At 45.6% G+C, this 12,019-nt stretch overlaps 3 protein-coding genes across 3 annotated transcripts; all 3 read left to right on the top strand.

Annotated features, from left to right (window-relative positions):
* Positions 1 to 207: 207 nt before the first annotated feature.
* On the top strand, positions 208 to 2,162 carry KY384_004004 (uncharacterized protein; the record flags this gene model as incomplete). The annotated part of the gene is made up of 5 exons (XM_044812512.1): positions 208 to 393; positions 450 to 878; positions 932 to 1,355; positions 1,404 to 1,510; positions 1,569 to 2,162. The coding sequence occupies 5 exons, from the start codon at positions 208 to 210 to the stop codon at positions 2,160 to 2,162; spliced, it is 1,740 nt and encodes a 579-aa protein (XP_044669932.1).
* Positions 2,163 to 4,177: 2,015 nt separating this feature from the next.
* On the top strand, positions 4,178 to 4,864 carry KY384_004003 (uncharacterized protein; the record flags this gene model as incomplete). The annotated part of the gene is made up of 1 exon (XM_044812511.1): positions 4,178 to 4,864. One exon carries the CDS (start codon positions 4,178 to 4,180, stop codon positions 4,862 to 4,864), a length of 687 nt encoding a protein of 228 aa, XP_044669931.1.
* Positions 4,865 to 5,430: 566 nt separating this feature from the next.
* On the top strand, positions 5,431 to 8,409 carry KY384_004002 (uncharacterized protein; the record flags this gene model as incomplete). The annotated part of the gene is made up of 1 exon (XM_044812510.1): positions 5,431 to 8,409. One exon carries the CDS (start codon positions 5,431 to 5,433, stop codon positions 8,407 to 8,409), a length of 2,979 nt encoding a protein of 992 aa, XP_044669930.1.
* Between the last annotated feature and the right edge of the window lie 3,610 nt (positions 8,410 to 12,019).

Raw genomic sequence — 12,019 nt, 5'->3', positions numbered from 1 at the left:
TCACCTTGCGCTTTCCAACAGCTAGTCTCGTCAGGCGCTTAGACGACGCCTGTTGTCTTTCCGTATACGCGCATGATGATATAAGTATGGAAGACTCGGATGAATTCGACCTCAGTGTTCTCGCCTTCTCCGGAATATACCTTCTGAAGCAGGATCAAGACATCCTGAGCAGCGACAAAACGACAGTTCCACGAGATTCTTGACAAAATGTTGAACGCTTCCTTGTTGATTGCCGCGGGTCTGTTTGGTCTTTCTTCTAGCTCCCCAGTAGCAGCCGGGGAGCTGCAGGCTACCAACCAAACAACGAACGATTTGCAGAGCTCAGATCAACAAGCAAACAACCTGCCGACCGTCAACCTTGGGTACTCGACGTACCGCGCGACCGCCCTGAATGTAAGTTCGCTTTTGTGCGTTGACCCGAGACATGGCCATGCTTATTGATATAAAAGGCGACGGGAGCATATTACAACTTCTCCAACATACGATACGCTGCACCTCCACTTGGCGATCTTCGATGGGCAGCTCCCAAGCCTCCAGTCGATGCTGCTGGCGTCCAGGATGGGTCGGTCGGCTACATTTGTTCACAATCCATTCCTACCTGGTTTGGTGCAGCCATCGGTGGTCTTGGACCATTGTTGCAATCTTTCCCCGCCGACTCTTCAAGCCAGCAGCAAAGCGAGGATTGTCTCTTTCTAGATGTTATGGCCCCAACTCAAGTTTTCAAGAGCGCTGGATCCAAGACTCCGAAGCTGGTGCCAGTCATGTTCAATATCCATGGAGGAGGCTACTTTCTGGGCGACAAAAGAACCAATTACGATCCTCAGGGTCTACTGCGACAAGCGCAGGGCGGAATGATCTACGTCTCTCCAAACTATCGCGTAAGTCTTTGCCCAATCCTTTCATGTACAATAATATCTAATACAAATTGTAGCTTGGTGCTTTTGGCTTCTTGAGTGGTTTGCAGCCTTCGGCCGCAAACACTACCACACCGAATGCAGGCCTTCTGGATCAGCGCATGGCCCTGAAGTGGGTCAAAAAGTACATCCATCTATTCGGTGGAGACCCATCAAAGGTGACAGTCATCGGCCAGTCCGCAGGGGGCGGGTCAGTAGAGTATCACACGACTGCCTATGGTGGATCGAGGCCGGACGAGAATAGTCTCATAGCTGGCGCAATCTCTCAAAGTCCCGCGCCATTAATCACTGATCAGCAATGGCGAGTGTTGGGGGCAAATTCGTTTTTACAAGCTGCTGGAGCTACTTCGGTCGACCAATTGAGGAAATTGCCCAGTGCCACATTACAGCAGGCGAACCAGAAATCGCAGGCTCTCACGCCACAATCAGTCGCGTTCTTTGGTAGCTACCAACCACCTTCCGTATGAATGTAATACTAATGACCACTAGTGCCTGTCATAGACAAAGACTTTATTCCAGACCATCCCAGTAATTTGTATCGACAAGGCAAATTCAACAAAAACATAAAGGTCATGGCATCACATCAAGCGGACGAGGTGAGCTAGAAGCATGTACGAATGTTGACGTTTGACGCCTGCTGACCTTCTTCCCCAGGGACGTCTATTCTCAAATTCAAGCGTACAGACTGACGCCGAATACGATGACTGGGTCCGAACCAACTACCCATCGTCCGGTCAGGCCACATGGTCCTACATCTCGCAGAAGCTATACCCACCGACATATGATGGCTCGCAAGGCTATCGTACGCCCCAGGAACGGTTGCAGGTCACAACACAAGACCTCATCATCGCCTGCAACACCGTCGCAATCAACCAGGCGTACGGCAACAAGGCGAACAGCTACAATTTCGCCATTCCGCCAGCCATCCACTCACAGGATCTCCTGTACACATACAATCGTTTCGCGAATGTTCCTGCTGCGGGCGATCCTGCTCAGAACCTGCAAACATCCATTACGATGCAGAAGGCCTTTACACGATTCACCATCACAGGCAGCCCGAATGTCCCTGGCAGTCCCCAATTCCCCCCATACGGCGCCAACAGTCAAATCCTGAACTTGGCCCCTACAGGTCCAGTGGTGATCAAAGAGCCTTCGGACAATGCCCGCTGCCAATGGGTGAACAGGAATCTCTACTCGGCGTCAGCAACCACAGGCCCGAGATCAGTAGAAGCTGTTGCAGTGTCCTGACGCTTTGTCACGACCCATTGACAAATCTCCAAGCGAGAAAGACTACATCATATCATTTCACGGCCGGTAAGAATCTCCTGCGCACATAGATAGAATTTTGAAGTATAGAATCTCCGGCATAGATAGCCTCCCCTAGTACCGATCATATAAAACGAACTAGTCAAAAAAACCACTTGGAAGAACGGCCCCACATTTGGCAACTCCCGTTGGGATGTGGCTTGGGGACGGGATATTCGGTTGATAGCCGCACAAATAGAAAGCCAGCGATTAACCAGCAAAATCCGCCAGTCTTCCCGAACACGCCAATAACGTGGATCGAGGCTCTGAAGCAGCCTAGCGTGGTAGGATGTCATTAATAATATTCATCCCGCCCACAAGAATCGACGCGGAGTAATTCGACCAGTTGATTACAGCTCCGCATTAAGCTCATGCATATACGTGCTACCCGAACGTTGGACAGTCGCTCCAAAGACATTTCGACCCGGACCGCCACAGGCGTTACTTCTGTCCCTAGTCTTGTGGGGATTTGGAACGAATGCGGGGATGCTACCCTCATTTTGGTCCATAATTTCCCGTCCCCTCGTGCTCCGTTCCTGCATGTAACTCGCCGTGCGGCTGCGAGCGCGCTCGAACCTTTCGCATGTATGCAGGCAGTACAACACGAGCTGCTGAAATAGGCGTAGCTCTTGGTAGTTCATAACGTATGGTACCAAAGCTGACAATCTTGACGGGGGTGGGTCTACGGGCACGCCGATTCACGCGTCGATGATCAACAAGGACCCTAGCCTTAGTACGAATTCCTAGTGAAACTGCCGATGATGCAACACGGCTTCCTGCTCTAGCGCCATCCATCGTGGTTCGCATGAAGTATGACTGGTGTGGGTCGTCATGCGGAAGGCCTAAGACAATAATAATACTAATGATAATAAGAATAATAGCACCGTGACCGGCCTCGAACGACCACACTCTCCCAAACCACGGTCGAAGTCCTTTCGCCACGCAATACTGCTTTTCAGTGATCTATGAAGCATAACACAAACCTTCCAGACATTTGAACACACTGCCCTCGTCGTCATGGCGGAGATACCTCCCGAAGTGATTGCCGACCAAATGGCCCATAAGAATCAGTTCAGCGGCGACGGCCTCAACGGCTTCGTCATATTCGGCAATTGCATGATCACGGTATTCCTCATTCTCAGACTCGCGTCGAGGAAATACGTCCAGAAGATCGGCTGGTTCACCGATGATTATGTTCTCATTGCGGCTTGGGTGAGTGATGGAACGCCCTGCGAAGCCAACATGGGGCAGGCTGACGTTGAGTGCATTTTAGCTGCTTACCATTTGCTCAACGATGATATTCGCCATCTTAGGTAGGAGAGACCTCCTAACGTTGGTGACTTGCAGCTTATTGACGTCGTTTTCTGGCAGTGGAGAAGAATGCACTGGGAAGGCATTTCCTCCCCCAGACTCCTGCAACCCAAACGTCTTTTGGGAAAGTGCGTAAACACCTACGGCCTCACTGTGGTGATCAGAACGCTTATCATATCCTCCTCGTTAACGCCTGTCTTTTCTTTAGTGGGAATATGCGTACAACATATTGTACATCGGTTATCCACTTAGCAAGATCTCCCTCACAATCTTGTACCAACGAATATTCTCCCTCACGATGCGATGGTTCGATTTGTGCTGCAAGTCTCTCATCGCGGCGTTTGCCGCTTACGCGATATCAACCACTATAATCAACATCTGGCTCACTGTCCCCATCAATGCCTACTGGGATCATAGCGTAAAGCCTCGTCGCGCAGTAAACGAGACTACGTTGTACAAGGCCAATGCCTATTTCAATATCATCACCGACTGTATTCTGTTCGTCCTCCCGTTGACCGTCATCTGGCGCCTCAAGATGAATACGGCGCGAAAAGTCGGCTTAACATTCATTTTCGCAATCGGTTGCCTGTAAGCCATGTCCCCTTCTCCAGCTCTTGTGCAGACCCTTCTTTGCCTAATTATCCACAATGTCTGCACCTTCCTATCTACCTCCCCGTCAAGCACCGCACTCCCGCAATAGGGAGCCAAAACTAAGTGTGCACCTCAAAAACAGCACCATTGTCGCCTCAATCATGCGCCTCGTCTACTTCTTCCAAGTCTCAAACCTCGACCCCACCTACACACTCACCCCCATCGCCTTCACAACAGCCGCCGAACAGTTCCTCGGCATCATCTGCCCGAGCCTCCCGACCCTGGCCCCCATCATCCGCGTCACGTGGGAGATAACCAGCAGCCTAGGCAGCGCCCGAAGCAAACCAACCTCGAACTACTCGGACTCGAAAATGGCCCCGCCGGACAAATGGGCCCAGAGCAACAATGGCGGCCGCTCCCGGAAAGGCAGCAGTGCCAGTTGGTGGAGAAGAGGCAGTGCGAAAAGGGCGCCCGATGAGAGCGATGAGACGCTCGCGAAGAAGGCGAGCGGTGAGGCGCTGTTTTTTAATGGGCAGCCATTTACCAATGAGCATCAGACTATCACGAGTAAGAGGCTCGATCCGAGGTTTGCGGATCTGGAAATGGGTACTACGACGGATGCGGTCAGGAGTATTAGTGGGGATGAGACGCTGGATGATGGGGAGAGTGGGAAGCATGGGTTTGAGGGCTTGCCGAGTGGGGCGATCGGCGTGAAGCAGGGGTTTAAGGTCGAGGATAAGTAGTAAATATTGCTGTCCTACGCATCGAGTAGAGTGAGAAGCAATGCTTATGGAAACGGGCTTATCGGCTTTCACTCATTGTCACCACGAGTATTCTATGGGCTTACAAATTACGAGGCTCATGGCCAGTGCGATGTTGAAATCAGCCGCTGACTTACTGACCTCAATACCCGAAATCGGAAGCCCTACTCATGTTGCAAATTGTATAGTATTTGCAGACTTGTCATATATGCTACAAATGAGTTTAATGGATCAACGACAGCTGGAAGGCTTCCGTAAGACGGAGTCTACGGCAGAGTCAAGATAATGTTCCAAGTACAGATCTACAAAGGCCTTTTGATCTTCCCCATGAGTCATGATTCTAGACTGTTCTAAAAAAAAGAGAATAGACTGAGCGCCATCCTTGACCGAGCTTAGACGCAGCCACGGTAAGGCTACGTTGGGCAGCGTCCGAGCCTAGTGCTATCGCGCACGGACATACAAAGCGCAGGCAACTGCCTCTCAGATCTTCATGACCTGTCTTCTACGAGCAATTTGTCGGGCGCAGGCCTCTTCTCATAAACTTCAGTATGCCTGCCGAAGAATATACCCACGGGCAGGCTACGAATGCTTCTACCGAGAGCTTGACACCAGGAAGCACCGATGCGCATTCAGATAGTATCTCCCCAACAACCACTGCTCAATCCTCGCCTGCATCCAATTATACGCATCCAGTGACATTGAACAATAGCCATGTTGACTCCTTGCAAGTCTTCATCGACGATGTCAACTGTGCCCTAACAGGAGCTCTTGCTCGGGGCGGCAGTGCATACAGCAAAGTCACAGTCCTGTTCCTAAGATGGGCCGATGACGTCTTCGTCGATCCTGGTGTCAACAATGGGGTGCAGGGAGAGATTGACAGTCTGGAAAAGGTTTTGGTTGACGAATACGGCTTTGAATCGGAGATTTGCCTTATTCCAAGTCACAAACCGCAGCTCAGTTTGATGCGAAGGATTATGGACTTTCAGGAGGCACATGATTCCGTAGAAGAGCTTCTTTTAGTTTACTATGGAGGTCATGGCGTATTGAACGACCTCAATCAGAGCATCTGGAGTCAAGGAAATGGACCGATCATCGAATGGTTCTCTATCCAGCCTATACTGGAGCATGCAGCCTCTGACATCCTTATTCTACTCGATTGCTGCTTTGCAGCCTCTGCTGGGCTGACATCGATCAATGGTTCAGTCGAAGTCCTCGCAGCGTGTGGGCGTGAAGTGGGCACCGTTGGCATTTCCGGCTGGTCTTTTACTAGTCGACTCACTGAGGTCCTTTACAAGAAAAGGCTTCAACGCTTCACCGTGGCTCAACTACACTCTGACCTGATGGGTTATCGAGCAGTCTCGGGTGAGAAAAAACTGCTGAGGACCCCCGTCCATGGCATAATGAGCAATAAAGACAAGGCAAGCGTTCGTATCTCATCCCTCAAAACTGATTCTGATATCGAAGACTTGGAAGAGTTGAACCTTACCACGCTCGAAGACTCTGTGTCAGTTAAAAATTCTTCATCGCGTGTCTTAATATCTGTGTCCATCGAAGGCGATTTAGACCAGGTTGCCTGGCGAGACTGGCTTCTGAGCCAATTGCCAAGCGGAATCAGTGGTTTATCACTGGTTAGGCCAGAAGGTATCTGGCGCTCGCACTCCTCACTTGGATTATTCAGCTTGCCAATCGCTCTGTGGGACTTACTTGCCAACAAACCAGCTTACGCTTTTGTTGGATACGTCACTACTCCGAATATAATCCACGAAATCATCCCTCCATCCATTTTGTCGATCATCTACCCAAATCTAATTCATAGCGAGCTACCTACTTCATCTATAGAAGACTCGGCACACCCTACGACCAAAAAAAATAAACTCTTTCCGCGGCATACGAACTATTGGAGCGAAGATAAAGAGCTTCATTGGAAGGTTTCTATGTCGCAGCCACCGAAATATGTGCAGACGATGATTATATCGCCAAAAACAAAATTTCCCCCATCCCAGCAAGCTCATGTTCCAAGTCGTTCAGACGATTCTGTCAAATCTTTCAGTAAGATCGTTGCTCGAGGCGTCGATGCGGAAGCCGATATCCAGATCAAAGAAAACGAGTTCCAGCGAGGGATCTACAAAAAGCTCGTGGACTCGGCCAATACTGCAAACAAGACATGGACAGAGTCTCTGCGTTCATTTTCAATTCCGCGTTTCACACAAGCCCCAATGCCGACCAACGAGGAACTCAAATCAATTGTTTGCCATTACTATCCTCCACGAGCTATACTCAAATGTCACGTATGCGATTTCGGCGACGGGAGAGCAGAACATAGAATCGTTGAACTGGGCAAGCTCGAAGAATACATGATTGTAAAGCCTGATTGGGTCGATGTGCGCTGGATACATGCTCCTCTGGGATCAGGCCTGATGCAGTCGTCCCTCGAAGACGTTTTCTTGCACTTGAATGACCGAGGACAAGGGCGTGAGTTTGTCCAGCTGGGTAAATCTGTATGGAACTACTTGGAGTCTGAAATCTTCAATTTTAAAGATCAGGACTACTTCCAAGAGATGCGAGATATCTATGCCCTGTTTCACGATCGTGAAGAGCTGCGGGCAGACCTTGATATTTTAACCTGGAATGGAGACGAAAATGCTAGTCTTCATCCAGCTGTTGATTGGAGGGCCAAGCATCTAGCCACGGATGCAGGCTTTTGGAACCTTGTCAGCTCAGACATACCATGTCATCTATCTGAAGAACATTCGATGGGCAGTCCTGGTACGATGGATGGCTTGAAGTCTATTGATCGCCATGTTGAGAAACAAACGCTTTCGCTCGAACCATTTTATGGCAACGCGCAATTGGCTCGGGACCCCTTTCGAACTTTTCACCGTGGCGATGGCTTTCTGCTTACTTTATCACCCATGAATGGGGTGAACTATTTGGACGAAAATTTCGCAAAGTACTTGAAAGAACCAGCAGACTCCAGATTCGACAATGATGACGCCTCGGCAATAGGTCATTGCTTCCACGCATTTGCAAACACTGGAAGTAGTACATGGCACCGCAGAACAGTCGAGTACTTCCTTACATATCTCTTGACAGAGACTCTGACTACCCCGCACGCTATGCGGCAGGGTTTCAATGCACTGCCATTAAGCAGTGCCTACAGATCTATTGTCCAAGAACTGAAACGCGGGCTTCTCGACGAAAGGGAGCCGAAAGAGAAAGCCAACCTCAAGAGAGAATATCTCACATGCATGGATGAACTCAGATGTATTACGGCCAGCCTGAAGAAGAAGCTAAAGTTGTTCAAAGTAATGCAAATAGATATTGAAAATTTCGAAGCAGAAGATTTGCGAAATGGGAAGCTGCCAGACCATGTTGAAGGCGAGAGCGCTACCGAACGTATTCACTGGGCTATCGACACAGTTGAGTCTGACTATGATTCCTTTGAGCGATTGCTGGCGGACCTTCAACATTTATTGGATGAAGTAAGTTGCACCCCAATACTTTCTGTACCTCGCCCTTACAAATGAACAAAGCTAATTTGTTTGCTTTGATAGCTCGTTCAACTAAGCAGCGTTGACCCAAATGACTCGGAAATTTTGAGCGCAACGAATTTGCGAAAGTACAAAAGAGCTCATAGGACCTGAAATGGTGCTTCTTCCATTCTCACTTCTCACACTATACGTTATCATGAAATTAGTTCACACAAAATCCGCATTCTGAGGACAACTAATTGGGTTCAACAGATGGCCATCGGCGAACAGTGTACTGGCACAACTTTGGCGCTCAAGCTAACCGAGCATTTTTGGCTGTGAAAGCTAGATTCTCCGCGTTTCGAGTTCGTGTGAGACCTGGGATTGCAGGAGAGGATGATTGAACGCGGAAGCGGAGGAGTATGGGGTTACACTAATGCAAAAAACACCTTTAATTAAGTTGCTTAGGTAGTCCCTGCTGACTCTGACTAAATAGCACTGATTCTGTAGACTTTGTCAGGTATGTACTTGATAAGCCCTGGAACCTTGGTTCCAATACTTCAAGCGAAGGGTGGCCGCGACGCAAAATTGCATTTATGCATATTAATGTCAAAGGTCTGGAAGTGTTCCTGGAAGCAGGGCATCAATTGCTAGTATTCGGCAAGTTCTCGTAGATAAATACATTAATATACTAAATTACTTACATTGTATGCTATTATGTACTTTTCTCTATCCTTTTATCACTCTATTCTCCTGCGTACCTTGAACTTTTGGAGAATCAAACTTCTCGATTCCCCTCCCATCCGCTCCAACTCACTTCAATCACTTCCCGCAAAACCAACGACTCCGCAAGCCCCAGCGCCCACATACGTATCCTGGTAGGGATACTCAGGACTAGTGTACACCCCCAAAGCCGTACCTCCACAGCCCGATACCTTGCTCGCCTGAAAGCAGGACGTGGGCGCAAAGAGATAGCCCCCACAATTGGGATTCGTGATGCAGGAAACGCAGCAGTCATAGGCGCTGTTAACGTTGTCTTGTTCGGTGGCCCCGTTGTTAAATTGCGCTCCATTGACATTGACCCCGTTGATGGTGTTGACGGTGTTCGAGGGACCGCAGGCAGCGTAGTAGGTTGCTTGAGGGGGTTGTAGGCTACAGTAACGGTGGAGACGAGGGAGACGGTCGTCGTAGGGACAGTGGTTGTGGATACCGTATTGGTGATGGTGGAGGTGATGGTGGAGCTAGCGTCGACTGGGATCGTGGTGGCAGTCACGGTGGTGGAGAAGGTCGTGGTAGTCGAGGAGGGGGGAGGTGCGGAGGCTGAGATGGTGGTCGTAGTGGATGCCGTGACGGTTGAGGTTGCGGTTTTGTAAAGTTCCACCAGAGCAGCACATGCGACTTGAGTCGGGTACTGAGCGGGGGAGAACACGTTCTGCTTGTTCTTGTCGCGGCGAAATACTGGGCCAGTAGGGTTTGCCGCTGCGCGTTGCACCAGGTCGACGGCGGCGCTACGGGGCAGGCTGAGCTCTGGAAGGTCGCGTTTGGCGTGCAACTACTGGCTTGCGGGCACAAAGCCTGAGGGTGGCTGGATGGTGGTGGTAACGACTGCAGCCGTTGAGGTCGTGGTTGATGTGCTGGTGTAGACTGTCGAGGTGATGGTAGAAGGTATAACAGTTGCTGTTCGCGGTCATTAGTTAAAGGTCAGGAGAGATCTGCACGGATGATGAATTACTTGTCGTGAGAGCGGTACTGGTAGTAGTAAAAGTATCTGTTACTTGCGGAATCGTCGTAGTCGTGGTATCAGTGACTGTGGTACTGATTATGTTGGTGGTTGCCGAGGGAGTAATAGTGATCACGGGCGTAATCGTCGACTTTATAGTTGCCTTGCTTGTCAAAGTCAACGCGATCGAGAAGGTCGGCACTGGACTGCGCGAGCTTTTGCCCAGTAACGTCGTGCATGCTTGTAATGATTTTGTTGAATCCGCGACAGCTAAGAGAGCTCCCTTGAGAAGGAGTACAAAGCAGACTTTGGACTTCATTTCTATTGATGGAATAGGAAAACTTGTAGGCTGAAGGACGAAGATTATCCGTGGCCAGTGGGTACTTGGCAGAGAGAAGTATCCTATCGTCTGGTAGGGCCCTTATTTCAGGGGTAAACTCAGATTCTATAGTGTTTTTATTTTGCTATGTCTAAATAGTCCTGCTAGCATTCCTTATAATTACAAATATATATTCTATAGATATTATAGCCTTTAGTGGTTTTTAGCAGTCGACCTCGCTATTATTAGATAACCTTATTTAATTATGGTTTATATAATAGCTTCTAGTTTATTTGCTTTAAATATAGTTTATTTTTATAATTGATTCTATATATAAAATATATTATTAAATATTTAAACTTAATTATTTTATATTTATATAGTATTATAAGATAAATTTAGCTATTAGATAAAGGTTAGTTAATACTATATTTTTATAATTAATTAATTAAAACATTTATAAACTTAATTTAAAACTATTTATAATTTTTATTTAAGCTAACTTCTTTATATAATGTTGCGACCCTAGTATTTAAACTAGTAAATAGTATTAGCTAATTTAACTATAAGTTAGTAGGTTAGTTCTCTTAGAATATAAATAGTAGTTAAAAGATAAATAAAGGTAAAATAGTAAAATAGAATTAAGTTATAATTATTTTAGATTTTATAGTAAGGAATAAAACTTATATTAAATATAAGGAAATCTATTTAAAAAAGAGAATAAAAGGTTTTATATATATAATTTTACTTAATCTACTTAATAGTATTTATTTTTAATTACTTTAAACCTACTTAATTTAGAGGTTACTTAATATTTTTAGCACTTAAATATATTTAAGTACTTTAGCTATTTTTTTTTTTAGTTATTTTTCCTAGTAACCTAGTATAGCTATAGTCTCTATACTATAGCAACTACCTAGTTATACCTATTATATAAGGTTATAATATTATCTTTTTCTTTAATATAATTATTTTTAATTATTAATTTCTTTTATTATATAACTCTTTTAATTATATTATATAATCTTTTAATAATAATATTTAATATTATTATTATACTTTTAAGAAAAAAAAGCATTATAATTATTATATTATTATATATTATTATAAGAACTATGTTTTTTAAGGTTCTAAGTATATGAAGACTAATTAGTTAGTTTACTATATTAAGTATAATAAATATAATTAAAAATATAATCTAGCTTTTTTTAAAAAGAGATAAATAAATAATATAATATCCTTAATAATTTAGATAAGTAAGAGCCCCCTACTTATTCTAAGCTACTGCATATTTATAAAATAAAATAATTTTATTTAAAGAAGCTAGATTAACTAGGTAATCTTAATATAAAGAATATTTTAGAAATAAAAGAAAATAAGTATTATAAAGAAAAGTAAGAATAGTAATCTAATAATATATATCCTTTAACTTTAGCTCCTAAATTAGATTTAATAATTTTAACTTTTCTTTTTATAATTAGTCTAATAAATAAGTAAAAACTTTATTTGCTCTTATTATTACTATTAATAGAAGCGCTAAAGCTTTTTTATATAATTAAATAGTAAATATTTTTTTAGTTCTTATATATCTTCTTCTTCTAAGTAGTTTTTCTATTTAATAAAGTATT

The sequence above is a fragment of the Bacidia gigantensis genome (genome assembly GCF_019456465.1).
Source record: "Bacidia gigantensis strain McMullin 20006 chromosome Unknown contig_231, whole genome shotgun sequence".
In the NCBI taxonomy this organism is placed as follows: Eukaryota; Fungi; Ascomycota; class Lecanoromycetes; order Lecanorales; family Ramalinaceae; genus Bacidia; species Bacidia gigantensis.
Note: the sequence above shows the minus strand (reverse complement) of the source record. Positions and strands in the feature narration are given on the sequence as shown.